Source organism: Hetaerina americana, unplaced genomic scaffold (genome assembly GCF_022747635.1).
Source record: "Hetaerina americana unplaced genomic scaffold, ioHetAmer1.1.p SCAF_7, whole genome shotgun sequence".
In the NCBI taxonomy this organism is placed as follows: Eukaryota; Metazoa; Arthropoda; class Insecta; order Odonata; family Calopterygidae; genus Hetaerina; species Hetaerina americana.
The window spans coordinates 60,001,306-60,020,414 of NW_027287316.1; the positions used below are offsets into that span (position 1 = coordinate 60,001,306).

The 19,109-nt window shown below is 37.0% G+C and overlaps 1 protein-coding gene across 1 annotated transcript in view; it reads left to right on the forward strand.

Moving 5' to 3' along the window:
* LOC139696757 (liver carboxylesterase 1F-like) overlaps positions 1 to 19,109 on the forward strand; it is an 87,225-nt gene that overhangs the window by 60,562 nt on the left and 7,554 nt on the right. The window contains exons 3-7 of the mRNA XM_071595597.1: positions 5,256 to 5,400; positions 10,690 to 10,878; positions 12,743 to 12,921; positions 14,006 to 14,249; positions 16,153 to 16,424. Of these exons, the coding sequence (XP_071451698.1) occupies positions 5,256 to 5,400; positions 10,690 to 10,878; positions 12,743 to 12,921; positions 14,006 to 14,249; positions 16,153 to 16,424 (1,029 nt within the window). The remainder of the gene's footprint in view (positions 1 to 5,255; positions 5,401 to 10,689; positions 10,879 to 12,742; positions 12,922 to 14,005; positions 14,250 to 16,152; positions 16,425 to 19,109) is intronic.

Consider the following 19,109-nt stretch of genomic DNA (forward strand, 5'->3'; position numbering starts at 1 on the left):
TAATTTTATAAAATTTGTTGGCTCCAGCTTTGCATGCTCTGCTCTGAGACACTATTTAAGATGGATTGATCAGCATTTCTGTTTAATTTTTTTGCTTCTTTAATGAACAGAGAATTCAAATACATCAATTTATTTTCGTGTAATTAAATATTTCACAACATTGAAACCTAAATTATCCAAGAAAGGCAGTAAATAAAAAATTTATCATAATATTTATAATTGTCATAAATCTCAAAATAAATTGAGGTCGTCATGTCATTAACTTAATTTCTCAAAGTAGTAATTTCTATTTGGTTCTCCTTCCACATTGCATTCATTAAACTGTTGATAAATAAAATATAGTATTTTTCTGTTGTATAATGCGTCTATTCCATGCATAAATTAAAAAAAATCATATGTATATGAATATACATAGTATGTTGAACCTTATATTATTCTGTATTTTGATAAGTTTTTTATTTTCATTATTCCTCCCTTGGCAGCTTTTAAATATAAAAATACTACCCTTAATTCTACGTTACAAGCCTCTTTCTGTGTACCTTAGCAAATGTCAATGTGACCCAATTTAATTCACCTTACAAGACATAGGTACCCTCCATACGGAGTATCTATAACTCATTATATTGTAATGAAAAGTATATAGCCTCTCCTTACATATGTATTGGTTTACACCTGTTGCGTAATTATTCATCGTTCAAACATTTTTGTGCAGATGCTTTTCCTCTCCTGGGGTGGTTCTGTTTCACATTTTGTGAGTCGCCTATTTTTATTTCACACACTCCTCAACTACATCCCTCCAACTTCATTTAGTTATCATTTAAAATGCTCCTGATATTCCCAACCATTTTTGCTACCTGATCTCAATATAATGCTGCTTTTGATACCTTAGACACAGATTCATATTGTGATACACTTTAATGGCTTTTGCGTGCATTTTGGTATATGTCAATCCTACCATCTTTCACAAACATAGGTATCGCCGAGACTTACAAAATCCTTCATTCGCTCCAATTATCTCATTGTAAAACTGTAATTTAATCATTTTTTAAACTTTTCATATCAAATATCACTACTTTTGTATCATATTAATTTTTCTCTTTTTCCTGGCTAAAGCTTTTCAGGGCTTATTGGAAATCTATTGGTATATCAGTCAGCAATAATGTATCATGGGGACAATGAAGGATTAGTGTATTTACTTCTCCTACATGCCTTATTGCACCTTTACATACATGTTCCATTGGGGGCAAAGGTAAAGAGCATGGGTGGGCTCTGTAGTTCCATTTTTTAGGTAGCCTTCAATGGGATACTGACTGGTTTGCAATTATCAAAGTGGAACCAAGGTATTACTGGGCTTCTAATTTCTGACATCTGACCTTAATCATTAGTAATGGATGCGGCATGTGCTACAGGTACTGCAAAGCCTGCTTGCAGCCCCTATTTATCATTACTCATACAAGTTAAACCAAAAGCTTGGATGATCAAAGTCATCTTGGGTGGCATTGATTTTGAATTGTGGTTTTGAGAATCAGGCTCCTAGTAATTAGTATTTAAGTGTCTTAACCTCTGTTAAAATTGATTCTATCTTAATGAATTAAAAAATAGAACAGCTAATCTTATCATAATGAACTTATCACCTAGGCCATTTTTTAACTTGTATCAAAAGCAATTGTAATTTACTTGTATGACTAGTTATTAAAGAATGCTGCTGGTTGGTGCACTCATGTGAAATAAAATCAAGTTTAGGAGCCAGATGAAAGATCAGACTAGTTAAATGGGAATTAAATAAATTTCATATGGCAATTTCTACTATTCTGAAGGGCATATTCCAATTATTAAGGGAATTATTAGGAGAAAATAGGCTATCAAGAACATGAAGAATTTTATTTTTTTGCCTTGACATTTTTCTTGTGATACTGTTTTGGCTATAGGGTGCGATGTTACTACCCTGGAACACAGTTGGCATGCAGGATTTTTGTAGATTTTCTTGTAGTCCACAAAACACATTCAAATTTTCAAGGCTTAGAATCCAGTGACAAAAGTAAGGGAATCAATAGTAGGGGTTGCATATGATGACAAATAAAATTTTGTAAACTTTTAGATGGTGACTGAATAAATGAACTTGATATTTTTTCACATAAAAAACTTAATAATTCTACTGGTTTTACCCATAGGCGACATCAGGTATTGATTTTAGATGGTGAGTTGAAGAAGGTACTTCAAGCTTGGTCTTTGGAGAAAGAGTACAATCATAGACTACAGATTTTTGAGATGTCAGCATTAAAGGAATGAGGTAAAGAGGGACTATAACAGGATTGAAGAGAAGAGGTTTATGGGGAAATTTTGAAGAAGGCAGATAAATTGAATTGAAGAGGTGTTATGGGGAAAGGGATATTGACAGCTGTGACAAAATGAACTTGGATCTTTTAAATCATGCTTGATGTCATCACAATCACAAGATCATGCAATGGGGCAGGACCTGCTGCTCAAATATTCTGCAGTTTAAAAGAGGTTAATAGCAATGAAAACATACCAAGATTTAAAATTACTGCCAGCATCATGACAGTGATTAATTTCGCCTGACAGTGATTAATATTTCACTGCATTTAGAAACATTGTTTCTTTCTTTGCATGAAATGTTAACATTCAGGTCCTTTGGGTATCTAATGGGTGAAGGAAATCCAGCATGTTTTTTTTGGGAGAAATTTCATCATTTAGCATAAATATTAGAAGAACTGGGTCTATCAAAGTTGCTAATATGAGGATCAAAATTGATGTTGTGGAGTCTTTTGGCCAAATTTCTTCCTTATAAATATGTATTACCATTATATACACCCATAAAATCTCTTCCCTTTATTTTCACCTTCTCTCTTTAGTAATTTTACAGATGCATCTATTCCTACTGCTTTGCTCATCTTCATTTTCCATATTACGTAGACCATCACTACCTATCTAATACCCTGGGACCCAGGTGAACCTTGTCTATATCATATCTCCTTTCTATTTTAAGCTGACTGGTTCAATCTCTACCCATTATATTCTTCCACCTCTTCTGAATCTCTTCTGGCTCCATAAATGCCTTTCTTTGATTGGATAGGAAGAGAAAATTTGTACTTCCACTAAACGCTGGTCAGAAGGTGACTCAAAGTGTCAAAACCTGAGTTATTAAAATATATAGTGGAACCACAAGTGCTCTCTTTCATACTTTATCCAACCATTGAAAGATTCCATTAAGTTAAGCGTATGAGTGTAAGTTTCTTATGGCCTTCGTGTAACATCCATTGCTGCCTACTATTTTCTTGCCTTCTTCCATAGAAAGTCCTGAGACTCCTGAAACTCCATTTATGCTAAAATAATCTTTCATTGCCACCAGTCAACAGCTTCTAAGATGCATAAATGATAATTGATGATAAATCCTCAAAAGGTTCCCTCTGAGGTTTCTCTAGTTCACTTTACAAATTAAATGCTGTAAATACTATATGTCTTCTAAAAATTTTCACAGGGTGAAATAATTAAAAATCTATTTTTTTTGCTATTGCTTCTCATTTTACCCTCTGCTTCCCTCTTAATTCCAATTGCAAGATCTACTTACTATTAACCAAGAATTTCCTTCTCTTTATACTCATTTAAAGTTTTATTAATTACATCTTATAAATCTTCCTTTTTATGAGAACTGATGCTTGATCATGTTGTCCTTTCTTGACCACTATTGTCTTTTCCTGCCACCAAATCATTTTGAGTGTTAAACTTCATGACAAATATGCATGGTCTAAAACTGCCCCATGAAGTTGTGTGAACTGATGACACTGGTGCTAAATTTAAGTCTAACTATGAGGAAATCTAATTGGTACCTACCATTTGGTAGGTATCAATCAGAGAAAACAATAGACTTTGGCTGAAGGCAAGGTTCAATAATTACAGACACTTGGTTTAAATACTTCAGTACATGCAAATATACATGGGAAATGCTCAGGGACTCAGAGGGATATCAGTTAGACACAGGTTTAAGAATAGAGTGATGAAAATATACAGTTTTTCAGGAATGGATGTTGATTCAGATCATAATTTTGTACTAATTAAGTGTAATATCAGATTCAAGGGTATAAAACAGGGAAGAAAGATGAGGAAATGGAATAGAGAAATATTAACAGGGCCAAAAAGAAAAAGCACATGGTGTCACTAGCAAAAAATTTGAGTGAGATCAGGTGGATGAGTACAGTAGAAGAAAAATGGGAGCATATCAGAAAAATGATATCAAAAGTACAAAAAGAATCTTTAGGACAGGGACAAGGAAAAGTAGAAGGAAAGCATGGGATGCTAATGATGATGATGAGGATAGAATGAAATGCAAGAAAAAAACAAACAATTAGGCAGAAGAAAGTACCAGGAGATAATAAATGGAGGTGGGAAACTAAACTTTAAGAACCTGATCTCTCACGCTAAAGACAAAGTTCCAAAAAACGAGAGGAGTACAGTGTATGAATTAAAGTGCTTGGAATGTAACACGAAGTACATTGGACAAACAGAACAAAAATTTAAAGAAAGGATAAAAGAACACCAGACATGTGTAAAGAATAAGAACATAACATCCCTCTTTCCAAAGCATCTCATCAAGAATGACCACAAAAGTTACTTTTTGACTAAAATTCTTCCTTTTGAAAATGAAGGTCAAAGGATTTCTGATTTGGAGCAGTTGGAAATTTTGAAATGCATACATTTAAAGGATGAACTTGCCAACAAAATTTTGTATCTCTCCAACTCCCCACTCCTAGACCTACACTCTTCCAAGTCAATGATTGATGACACCAAAAGATATAATTCTCTTTTCCTCCCAGCTGCATTTTAACCTTTTTACCCCTCCACCCTCCCTTACCCTCCCTCTCTGACCAACCCCCCTCCCCTGATCAGAAGATATAGATACCAAGTTTGCTTCTATGAGGACCACCTGATGATGACGTTCAATGTCAAAACTTGGTTCATGTTTTTATATAAAGTGTGTGGAATTAAAAAGTTAATAATTGCATTTCATTTCAATATGTTATGAAAATTCCATGAAATTATGCCTGAGACAACAAATTCTAATCCAATGTTGCCAATGCTAACCCTCTCCCTCCCTACTGTCTCTGAAAATATACCTGCACTCCAGGAACCAGATCTATATATTGGTACATTATTGACATTATCAACAGGAATTAGAACAATAACAATTTTGAAATAACAAGTAAATAGTTCATTAATTAGATTATCCTTACTTACAGAATGGCTCTACCGAAGATCTTCCAATTCTTTTCTTCATACATGGTGGATCTTACTACATGAATGGGGGCAGACTCTATCCTGGAGAGGAATTGGCAGCAAGAGGTGCAGTAGTGGTCACCTTCAACTACAGGCTAGGGCCATTTGGTAAGCTCCTGTTAAGTCTTAACCCGATCTATCAAATGAAATAAGAGTAAGTTGGAATGGGAATTAAGAGACTGTGAATTACTAAATCAAGGAATTTCTCTTTGGTAAAATAAATGTTACCTCTTACATACAAAATGCATAGAAAAATGATTTTTAAACTTAAGTTGTGTTTCTTTTTCAAGTTGCTTCAATTTTTATCAAGTTGAGCCTGACACCATTGAATTCATCACTTTAAAAGGTCAAATATTAATATTTTGTGCAGTGACAACAATGATAGCAGGTGGAATTGGCCCTTTTTGAAAAGAAACCATGCTTCAATGGCTTCACCTATTTCATGTGGCACTGACATCAGTATTATTTCATCAGAGTATAATTATGACAAAAAGATGAAAATGAATGACCAGAGGATAAAGCCACACATACTGGATAGAAGTTGAGACCCTCGTGAGAATACATACATATTCCATAATGAAGGAGAAGCACATTATTAAAACTTCAATAATTCATTACATCTGAAGAAATACTCAGAAACAGACAACTTGGAAAAGTTTAAATTTGGCAGTCCTTTGCTTTTAAAACCCTTTTCAAATAATATGGCTGACACTCATAGCTGCTCAACAAAATGTGCTACTTTTATTTGCAAAAATGTAAATACATACTTAGGCTTTTTTTCTGGCATGCATTTAAAGTTTAAGAAACAAGCAGTATTTTCTCAGATCATGAATGAGAATGAGTTAAAAAATGCCATTTTCCACCACATTAAAATATGCAATTTTTGGGTAAAGTTGATGATGATTGATTCTGTTAACAGAAGGTTTGTTTTTCAAATGTTAGACATCATCAAGTATGGAGACTCTGATAAATGGTGTGATCAGTGTCTGGTAGAATACTTGCAAGAGCAAGAAAAATCCTTCCAATGAGGCAGGGTTGAAAAAGTAGTGCATATGTACAGGACATACAAATGGCCATAAATTAACAAAATTTCAAAATGTGTTCATTGTTCATTTCTTAATTAGACAATATCTTCATGATTGGGTAAATATTTATGCAAGGAATCTTTTTTCAATATAAGTTAATTTATAACAAATTATTTTTTATAAATGGTAAATTTTAGCCCTGCAAAAAAATGAATGGTAAGCATATAATTAAAACCAATAATGTGGATTTAGGGTTACAAATTTATATTGGAAATTAGTGTATGAATACTAGCCTGTATCAAATTAAAAATTCATTACAAAAATAACAAATGAAAAAAGTTATTTTTTTCAAATGCAGTAAAATCTCAATATAATGAAATCCAAGAACCCCAAGAGGTGATATTCATGCCACAAAGGCTTCATGTCAGGAACTCATATGGGACTGCATCAGTACAGGAGCAGTAAAGCTTATCAATTCACATATGCTCAAATAAAAATATGCTATCATTTCACTGAGTTGCTGGGCAAGGATAATTTTTAAAGTCTATGAGTAGATCGCCTCAAATGTCACCTTGTATATATGTGTTTACTATGAAATATATTGAAGAGTTTTGAATTCTTAGTAAAAACATACAATCATACATAGTGGGTGTTGACTTCTTCCAGATATCTATTCACTTTCTTGCATTAAATAATCAGTCACTGATTCTGGAAGTATCATAGTTGAACACATTGGTAATGTTGGAAGGGCAAAAAATAACTTATATTTCATCTTGATGTAGTTATAAAGTTGTCACTCTTCCTCTCAACAAGCCATATTTCAAATTCTAGGCAACATTTTATGATGATAATTTATTAGAACTTCTTGTTGCTAATCAGCCCTTAAGGTTTTGAAGAGGATACTTCAGTAGCATCAGATGCTTAATGGGTTGAAGAACTCAAAAAGAAATCGAGCGATCTGAGTTTGAAGGCTGGTAGAATGATTTTTTCACAGTGAAATGTTTGCATTTTTGTACAAATCCATGTATTGCTCCACTAAAGTTAATGTTGTGATACTTCCTGAACATTATTTGACAAGTTTATGCATTCACTGTTTTAATATCCACACTTCCATTTCAAATTTGTAGTTTCAAATAATGCCCAAAAGTTGAATTGTCCTGCCAACTATATTTTGGGTTGATCTATTTCATGTTTAACTTCATGGAACTGAACAAAATATTTTAGAAGTCATAGGGAATTGTAAAATATTTTCTTTGAAACTATTTCTTCACTATGAAAATTTCCCTTCAAATAATCTATTTAAATTAGTCACATATCATTTCCATGACCTATTTCCATGAAATTATAGTGTTAATAACTTAAGAGTTCAGGACTTTAAGTTCCCATTGACTTAAGGACATTCTTTAAAGCTGTAAAGTGGCCTACAGATATGGAAGTAATTATTCCTTACATGTACTGCATGAAACACAAGTCAGGCTAGGTATTATTAGAGATTGCAAGCTTAGAGTGAATGGAAGGTAAGTATCTGCAGAGTATGTCTGCTTGTGTATAATGACTTAAGCACTTGCAGTGAATAGGGCAAGAGAGAACATAATTACTTAAAAAAATGCAGGTGTAGTTACTAAAATAAATTAGAAAAGTGAATATTAACTCATATGGAAAGTAATCTAATAGTATGCTTGGATGAATGATCGTAAATGAATAGTTTCCTTCATTAACATACCTAATTTCCAGTAATGGAAAAAATAGTTCTCTTTGGCCCTTTATGTGGTTTTGAATACATTTTTGTTCCATACTGTTTTATTTTGGTTATTTAAATATGTACTAACTAGCATATTAAAATGTTGGGTTCCAGATAGGAATATGCTAAAACTAAACAATATACCAATAATTTTCATATCAGGATACAGGAGGGGGAGAAGGAAAACAACTCAAAACATTCTAGTCTTTAACTAAAATAATGATTTGGTCAACTGATATGGTGTTCATGAATCTTATGATTGTGGACTTTGCATTTTTAAAATTTTGAATTTATTTCATTTCCAATCACTGAAATATGCATTATTAACTTTTTTGAATTAGCATGACAAACAAACACTTCCTTCTTTCTCCCCACATCCTCTCACGACCCCTGTAGGTTACTAATTTGCATTATTCAGGGAAATGCTGTTCTCTGTAGCATGAAATGAAATAAATACATGTTAGCAAACACTGTGAGAATTCCAAAAGATGACAACAATGTGAAGGTGGAGCTAAAAACTTGACAGAGGCTTCAAGATACGACTGAGGTGCAAATTATACCTAAAAATTACTCATGTAATTCGAATGCTGGTGATTTTTTTGCTGGTCTTCAAATAATTTTGCCAATGAAATGTGTGTGAAGTGTGAAAGAAAGGAGTTGATTCGAGTAAGGATTTAGTATTTTCAGAAATTTTTATGAGTCGTTATATGCATGTGCATGTGTTATCTCTGTCATGGTAACCCATGACTTGTGTGATAAGTAATTTAACCTCTTGAGCTGGGATGCTGGTTGAAATGTGATTTGCTTCACTACATAGATTCACATGGTAGACAGCAGACTTCTCAACAGTTTCCTTCATTTAAGAATCCAATGGACCAGTCAGTCATTTTCCTTGCCAGGATCAATACCTAGGTTGAAATTACTGGTGAGGTTGATGGCCGTCTCACATAGTTTTCCTAATCCGATGAATTTGAATGTGTTAGCTTCTTTGAGCATGCTTTTCATGAGAATTCATTAACACTTAAAAAATACCCTGCAAGCCATTGCAAGAGTGTGTGGTGGGCATCAGCTGTTCTTACATTTGAATAAACTTGTATACTAGATCGTATGCAAAAACACTCATACACACACATACATACCTACATGCATATTAATCATGCAATAATTGACTGTAAATCGTTAAATGTTTGTCTTTAATCAAATATATTTAGGTGTATGGGTTTGGATTTGTCAATAATTGCGTATCTTGCAGGGGAAGAACAAGAATTTGAATCTGTCAGTGATTGTGCCTATCTCTCTGATTTTATCTCAGTGGTCGAATCCACCCAAATATGTTGGTGCCACAACATTTCCTTGGGGTCATGACTCAGGGGCCCTGTCCTTTTCTGGAAGAATAATCCTGCCTGCTCTCTTAGTGATCTAATAACTCCAGCATACATCTGTGTAAATATCCCATGATCCACCAAAAAGGTGTGTGGCAAGGGATGCCAGTACCAGATGAGATGGGTGAGGGTTACCTGTCATGCTTACTCTCTTCTCACCACAATTTTGAACATATCTGGCAGATTTTGTCTGAACCTTTTCCAATTCATGGATTAAGTCTTTCCTATTGATTCCCAAAACTTGTCGCATACTTGTATTCTAAATTTGACCTAACTTACTCTCTCAATAATTTTTTGATTACATTTTCCCATGCTCCATCTATTGGAACTAGTCCCTTTTAGGCTGGCTGGCATAGCCTTCTGTTGTGTGTAACTCATGAAAGGTCTGATGTTGTCAAAGTAGGTAGAATTCCAAGATATCAAGACGTGTTAGGCTTGAGGATTAAGGAAACTTAGTAGGTCGCAATGGCGTTGATTTGAACCTGTGCAGCACCTGTCTCCTTTGCTGAATGTGGCTCTCATTCGATCAACGAATCTGAGAATATCGCAGGAACGAAATAGATAATCGAGAAACGTTTGACAGCGTTTGCAGGGAAGCCGGGGCAGTGGACGTCACCCACTGAGGCTTACCCTGGAGGCTCCTGTGCACGCTCCTCACAGGCATGGCTCTCCCACTAACATTCGATCCCAGTTTTTTCTCAACAGGAATGTTTTCGATCACAAGGCTATGTGCTCTCGTTTGCCTCCTTCTTACATTTGAGCTACTCTTCTTCATTTTGAGTTGTTTTGCTGTCAGATTCGGTATCGTGAAATTGTATTTTAGATTAAATTTCACGAAATACTTTTTGAAATATTTTCTATTTTTGAAAGAAACATGGTTTTTTAGATTTTTAGTTGTCATCATAGCTTTCTAAAGAGTATTTGTTAATTAGGATTTGTTGACCGATTCGCGAGAAAATGTTTTATATGGCGGTTCTGTGAAAATCGTAGGTGATTTTGACAATTTTCAATATTTTTCAATGTTACTCTTTCAGCATTTAGGCACATTCTTTACCTTTGAAGCGAATTATAGTTAACTATACAGTTAGAGTAGGCGCCGAGGACTGTGAGAAAATTTAGGTAACGCGAGAGTCTGGCACGGTGAGTGCCATGGTAACGACCTCATGTGCTGAAAAATTCAAGATACTTTGATTAAAAAAATTCCTTCTGACGAGAACGAGCGCATTTTTCATGTTGGCATTATTTTCAGGTTTCCTAAGTACGGGGGAGCCGTCTTGTCGCGGCAACTGGGGCCTCTGGGACCAGGTCGAGGCCCTCAGGTGGGTGCGCCGCAACGCCAAATCCTTCGGCGGCGACGCGAGCAACGCTCTCTGCTTGGTGGGAAACAGCGCAGGTGCTGCTTCCGTCCTTCTCCACATGGTGTCACCCGTCTCCAGGGGTGAGTGAATTTTTAAACGACGAAGACTCCGAGGGTGTCCCTCGGAAAATGAGATTCCGGTTTAAGTTGTCAGTCGACCCTCCGGCGGGAGCTATTTGCGGATGATGTGCGTGGTAATGGAAAGGTAGGAGGGGAAGAGGGCGGGAAGTAGGAATTCCCGATTCAAAGAAAATAAATCAATGAAGGTATGAATCCCAGATTCATGGCAGGGGGAATAGAAAATAGCAAGAAACTACGAGATGATGTAACTGTAGTGCTAGATGAAATTTAAAAAAACTATAACACTTTCTCAGGAACGAGTAAAAATAGTCTATTTCATTATGATGTTATCCTTCTTGTTCGCTCTGTTGCCAGACTAGGGCACTCTACAGGTCGTGGATAGTCGCAAATATCTGTATCATGATGTTTTAAACCATATGGGTCGGATATAAGAATTAAACTGTGCCATCTAGTTTTAAAAAGTATCTCAAAACCAAAGAAGGTTCTTATTTTGGGCTACACATTCCATTTGACCAGACCGATTTCCAAAAGGAATGATATCTCTAAACGTAAGCGAATAAGTACGTAAAGGCTTTTTTACGCAACCACAAATATCTTTTTCTTAAAATCAAACTAATAAAACCCTAAAATTAGATTGACGCAGCTGTTCACTCAATTGTTCTATTGCCTTACCTCATCATATCTATGTATTTCGTCCCTTTGACACCAGTCATTATTTGTTCCTGTGTCCCATTCCGGTATCTTTTTTATTGATGAATAGCTTCATAATATGATTTATTTTAAAATAATTTCTTTTTTCATGAATAACCTTAACCAAACATAATAATCAACAACCTGAAGGCTGGTTTGACAAGTCAGGTTAGGATCCATCTCGAACTAAGCCCGTCGACCTGCTGAAATCATTTAATCAAAGCAAAGGATGTAGTTTTTTTTCCTACGAAACCTTATTTTTCTCAAGATTTTAATTCCATTTGAACTCTGATCCTTCGGTCGTGGTCAATCTACCCACAAGGCTTCCCTACCACCTAAATACTAACTTATTAGCTGAGTGAGGTGGCGGGTATGGGTGACACCTCTGGACAGCCATAGCTTCACCCAAACTGTATGATATCTCGTGTACCAGATCTTCCCGGTAAACCACAGGTAGGGCAAAGAAAGGAACTACTGGCCCTAACCTGATGTGTGAATTCCAAAAACCTTTTGGCTGAGTACACATACCTGTATAACAGGTGACCCCGTACAACATACCAAATAAAGAAACTTCAAGTTGATTACTACGGCACTTTAGGAAGAAAGAAACTTTGTCCTTCGAAGTCACACCCTTTGGATTTGGTTAACTTCGCAGGTGAACCACCATAACTTAGTGCTGTAGTTACGGGTGTTTCTCTATCATGACAACATTTGCCACTGTTGGTGAAAGTGTTTTTGAGACGTGGCCACCTTCCACTACACCATGGTAAAAAAAATCTCTTTTCTTAACGCATCATTTTCAGACTTGAAGGAGTTACTTGGAGAGATTATTCAAGCCATTTTGATTAAGTTTATATGTTTTGAAGAATAAAAAATACCGCTTGCATTCTTTATTACAAGTACAATATATTAAACTGATTCTCACTTATTTTCACAGGTGTTATGGCTGTTGCACACCTTCCTAAATTTTATTTGAATTTGATATTTACCAGTCTCTTTTTGTTCTCTAAATTTCACTGTATACTTAATATGTAATTATATTTTATGCCAACTTAACATTAATACTAAGTTTTAACAAGGTGCCACCTAACTACTGCATCCACCTGCACTCAATTTGTAATACGTATATGTGAGTTGATATAAATAAAGCAACTCCTCCATTCTAACCCTACAGGTCTATTCTCGTGCGCCGTGGCCATGAGCGGGTGCAGCGGCGCTCCGTGGGCTCTGCAGCCTCGCCCTCTCCGCCACACCAAGTCCTTGGCCTCCCGTCTAGGGTGCCCGGCGCCCAACCGGAGGCCTCACCACGCCGTCGCCTGCCTACGGACCTTCTCGGCTCATCTCATCGCAGAGGTGGGTAAGCCTTCGCCTCTCTTACGGCGGCCACCCACTGATACGCCCGGCATTTATTTTTGAAGACTTCCCCTCCTAGTACTAGGAGCTGGGAATCGTCATGACCAAATCATGAAATAGCACTTTGGGACGAGGTTCATCCCCAAAACCCTCCCCAGTTCTCTTCTTCGTCTGCAACGCGGTACTTCACTCAAAGAAATTCATCTAATCAGACATCAATAAATAAAAAATTAAATCAGAACACGGTTTTACTTTTGGATGTCGTCCAAATGAATGTTGAACATTTTATTGGGTATTTTAGTAGTGGCGTCCCCGGCTTAATATACCCCATAAGTTTGAACCCTAGGATCCTATTTCATGATTAACACAAAAAAAGATCCTTAAACCCCCTATTATTGAACACAATAACTCATGCTTCATCTCTGCATGCCCTCTAGTTCACTTAATTTCATCCAAAATACCTATTATTTCCCTCTCTCTACCTAAAGTTCCCTAAAATCTCCTCCCTTTTACTTGGTAATGAATTTCACTGCCTCTCTGTCTTCAAATCCTTTACAACAGCCTTCCACCATACCCTACCATTCCTTGAAGTGCATCTTTTGTTTTTATTTCAACGTGTTTGAAAGAACAAGTACTGCTATTATGGCCTTTTACACTTCATGGTTATCCAAAGCAATAAAGGAGAAGGATGGTGTTGATAGGCGATCTTAAAGGTTTATTTTTGAAGGGTTTATAGTTGATAGGTTAGGATAGAGCTCATTCCTACCGAAGTCTTAGTGCGGGTGAAATTAATAAATTCAGAGCAGAGGGGCTGGTTCATTTCCCTGGGCCACCATTCAACTTCCCCAGAAATTCTAATGTCCAGAAAACGGCACCGTTTTTATTTTGGATGGAGAGTCCACGGGTATCACAAATGGCATTTAAATCTGACACCTCCCGGTTGGTGACCGATCGCACCATCTACTTGGCTTCCACGCCCCCGAATGCACTGCACTTTTCGTACATACGTGTATATTACTCTTTCACTGGTATCCTCATGATTAATTCGACGGTCATTCATTCCCTTCCATCTCTCCAATTCCAGAATGCGGACTTGGAGGATGGCTTAGGGGTGGCCTTCGCTCCAGTCGTGGACGGTGCCAGCTTCGGCGGCCTGGTCGGCGGCAGAAGGAGCGGGGAGGGGACGGAAGGGGGTTCGACGGCCACGGGTAGCGGCGGACCTTTCATCCCCGACGACCCCCGGCGACTCATGGCCGAGGGGAAGTTCGCACAAGTGCCCTTCATGTCCGGCCTGACAAGGGACGAAGTGTCCATCTGGTTCAGCAACTGTGAGTAGGAAAATGTTTACAGCGCTTAAGCGCTTGTGGGTGTCCGGCGAAGTTGATGAACGGGGAGGTCCCTGAATTCTGGGAAACCAACGGCAAGAGAGGTTGCTCTTGTCAAGTTTGTGTTGACGAAAATATATACAAACCGAGGAAATAACAACGAGGAATCTTTCACGTTTTCTGGACCGCTATTTTACTTAACCCAACAGAAAATTTGTCATAGAGATGTTTTAAATCTCGTGGCTCAATTAACCAATAAACGGTGTCTATCTATGAAGAACTTGATTTCCTAAATATTGGATGGCTTCGTCTTTCGTGGATAATTTGTCTTTCTTTACCTTATGCGCTAATATTAGCGCCCGCGAGTTACCTTTTACCCATTGTGATTTAAATAATTCTTTTGAAAACTACATTAATCCACCTTTCTAATGGAAAGGAATTAAAAAATGTATTTCGAATTTTTATCGTTACAATATAATCCTCATTCCTTCAATCTTCTTGAATTTGTTAATCGACTATTTCAAAAGATAATTTCGTTGTTTGTGTTTATTTCGTGTCTTGTACACCTGATCGATGGTTTAAGGCTCAGTGGAAAACAAGAGTAAATTTCATCAAAATCTATTTTCTTGCGTGATACTAATAAAAGTATAGCAGTAGAAATAATCAAGTAATCCTTATTTTCATTAAACAGTGCTTAAAAGTGAGGTGGCAATAGTTTTAAACAATAAATAAAATGACAGCAATGCAAAATAATACGACTCGTACATCTGTAATCATAAATAAGTTCGAAAATGAATATGAATATTATATATATATATATATATATATATATATATATATATATATATATATATATATATATATATATATATTTTTTTTTTTTTTAGTAATCCTGATTTTCAGTCATCATCGCTATTGCTAATTTTTGGTGGTAAACTGCCATCGGTTAAATAATTTTCTGTAAAATGATGATCTCAATTATATTATTATTTTTAACAGTAATCTAACGGCCTAAGTTAAGATTTTGTGGAACCCAGGAACAACACAATACTATGCTCATAAGCCCGAACTAGCATGACAAAAATATCCAATAACCCCATACCAAATATTTCAAAAGCTTATTATTTAGCTTTCATACTTGCACCTCCTTTAATTTCATCCAAAATGCCTATTCTTTTCCTCCCTCCACCTTGTTCTCTTAGGTCTCTCTCCTCTATTACCGTCTTTTGCATCCCGTTTCCTCTCAGTATATCCAGCCTTCGAGTTTCTCACAATAGCTTTCTCTCTTCCGCTACCATGACTAGAACTTCATAGTGTTATCCTCTTTTCGTCTTTTCTGTCTTTTCCATTCCATATATCTTGCCGGCCTCCAACCTTTGCTTATCCCCTTGCCTCAACGAGCAAGTATCTCAGCTAAACAAAACAACGTTTCATATTCTGATATTTTCGTATAGCTGGTCCAAGTCTTTACTTATACGTCTTCAACTCCCGTCCTTTAATATACGATTCCTTACCTAACGTAATTCTTCTTATAATGCCCCTTCTACTCTACCCATCCTTCCAAGCACTTCCTAAAGAGCTGAGCTGTCCTAACTTTTAAAGTTTATGCTCCCCAAGGGTCTATTCACTCAGGAATTTGTTTTTGTTCCACAATATTCTGCTAGCATTAAACACTACGATAGTATATCTCGGGGCACCCACTAGAATCACTGGGAGGTATTGTCTGTCAATCGTTCCGCTGAAATAAACCCCATGGACTCTCAGGGTCGCCAGATCTTGAGCAACCAGGAGGAGGGAGGGAAGGGGCAAGCGGGGTCCTCCGGCTGAAATTATGTGGGGACCTCGGTCACCCTTACAGGAATGATAATTTTCCGTATTTCCCTTTGGCGTGCCACTGCTCTCTCAGTCGGTCCCACGATGGAGCGCCGCCTCATGCGAGTGTTCCTGGACAAGGATATCCGGCAGCTGCTCAACAGCACGGGGATGCCGCCGCTGAACTCCATCGCCCTGTCCCATGCCGCGGCTCACCTCTACCTGTGGGGCGGTGGGAGGGGCGAGGGTGGTGGCCCTGAGGAGACGGTGAGGGCGGCCGAGGCGGCGAGGGCCGCACACTACGGGGACGGTGCTGCCAGGGGCACGGAGCCCGGGGCCCGCGGAAGCACCCTCGCCGTGGCGGACGTGAGTATCGGGAGGGTTTTATTGGGGGACTATCTACAATTTAACTACAACAAGTGTTTTGATGATATCTACACAATTTAGTGCAGTTTTGGTTCATTTTTTCGCTATTTAAATTACTTTGAGAGAAATCAAATATATATATTGTACTTAACGTAAGATAGTATTCCTATTACTTCGAAATTGAGTGATAATTTGGGCAAAGAATCGAAAAATGATACAAGGGGAAATCCCATGAAGGAGGACAAGAGACAAGTTAATATGACGAAAGGAGAAGGTTAAATGAAAACGCCATTAGGGATTGAGGGAATTAACGCTGAATAGAGTAGAATGGAGGACTGCAGTACATCGATCTTAAGATGATACTTTTTATACAACCCTTGTATTTATGAAGACGCGAAGTGGGTCGATTCAAAATCAAGGCGGCATTTTCACTTACATTCAAACACACATTAAATGATATTAACATAAATTTTCCTTCTACATGTCCGTTGAAGATGGCTGCATGTTCACCCAATGCGCTCATCATGCCGCCATAAAACTCATTTCATTGATGCGGACCATTCTCTTTCATTACCCACAGCATCAGGGTAGGGGGGCCAGTTTCTTTCCCTCTGTCGGCTATAGTTTCCCAGGAAGACCTATTACCCGTAAAATCACACAGATTAGGTGGAGCTGAGAGTGTCCAGAGTGGCTCGCCTGGAAACCTAACCCGGGCCCTCCGGTCAGTAGTCCAACTTTCTACTCTGGACTAACGCGACGTATATAATTATATAACTCGTATAACAATCACGCAGCCAACGACCAAATACAATACCTAATATTAATCATATAAACATGAATTCACGAATTAAAAACCGTTTAGCGAACGGCTGTAATTTTCTATAACGGATTCCTTAAAGATTTTGGCTTATTTTTTTATAAATCTGTAACTTTTATTCATTATAATTCCACACAATAGCAGATAAATATTGGCATAGAGCGTGAAGGAAGCTCTCGTGAAGGCTTTCGTGGTTGGATACTGATGAAGACCTGTATCTACTGGGAATTTTTCCATGTACGTCAATGTGGGCGATACAGGTATACAGGTGGTGGGTCTTGGTGGTGGGCCCTGTATGTAGGTCTACTTGTAGGTGCACCCGGGAGACACCATTCATTCACAAGAGAAATAGACAGAAGACGGATACCCGGACCTTCTTTCATTCCTTGGCTTGTGACTTTCAGAGACGCTTCTTGACACGATCAGTCTTCTCTAAAAAATTTCCTCGCGGTTCCATTAGAAGCCAGCATTTTTGCATTACAGACTGACAATTTTTAAACCCGAAATGTGGCAAACTAGATCAATATATATGGACTGTTTTTTGAGGAAATGAGAAGTTAGACGAATTTTGGGGAAAATATTTGTTTTAGATTTATACAGCGTGGTTTTCTTGTTCTCACTGCACAAAAAGACCTCAAAATGAAAGATTCATTCACCTTTACATCACAATTTTAGTACCTACGGTTTCTTGTGCGAAGTGGTTCTACGGTGCCATATAACCGTTAGTTGCTTACTAGTTACTTTTTATCACTTTTACATTCTCATTTACATGCACTGTTGCACTTTTAATAAATAGTTTCACATGCAAAACAATATGATGTATATTTATTTCAATGAAATATTTATCATGTGGGAGGTGGTTAAACCACACGCAATTAGATGCAAATGCGTTGGGATCAGTTGGATAGGAGAAAAGTTACTAGATCTTTTGAGTTTGATTTAAGGCAAATGCAATTAAAATGCTGAATAAAAGGAACAACATTTGACTTAAAACAACACTATTTAAAATTAAAAATATGTATAGAAGCTCACAGACAAGCATGCATATTTTTCATTCTCTGTAAAATTCCGGATAAAAATAGAAATTGCACCTGAATATTCCCGGGCGCTCTAAGAAAGTGGGTTTTTTTCGGGGAAAAGCAGTAGTCCAGTAGCCGCATTACTAAAAAAAACTATCGTAATTTGGGAACTAGTTTCCAAGTGCTGCGTGCGTCCAAAATTTTATGGTCGCTTGGGAAAAGTAACTGATTGACGACTTATCTCCTCAAAGAATTGAACTGATTTTTAAATTTTATTTTATTATGACAGCACGTAGTGAATTCTGAAAAATTCATTAAGAATCTAATGTAAGAGGAGCCTAGGTTCCCTCATCACTTTATTCCTTCTCCCGCTTACCCTTTCGGAGCCTGTCCCGAATGAGACTAGACACAAGAATAGAGGTGCCAGAAAGTTAACCTCTCGACATTAGATCACACGCAATATTTCATGCACTAGAAAACTTTCTTTTACTCATTACATTCTTATGTTCGCACTATACCTATCAAATTTTACAGCTGTCAAGCAATCTGAAAGAAAAACTTCAGGTAAAATTATCTATCTAATGTAAAGTAGAACGAATTTCAAGAATTTTAACGCCAATGTACAATTAATGCGGCGTTTAAATACTAAAACTTCCAAATACAAAGTAAACAGCATTGCATCAAAAGTGAAATCAACAGGAAATAAATGTGGAAACAGTAGTCGATTTTTATATCAGTAAATCGTTCTATGTTGATAGTAATCAACCCAATAATTAAAAATGTTATCTTCATATATTCCAGCATCTCCTCGAGAAATATTTTCGCTATGACAAACGTACTTGTGAAAAG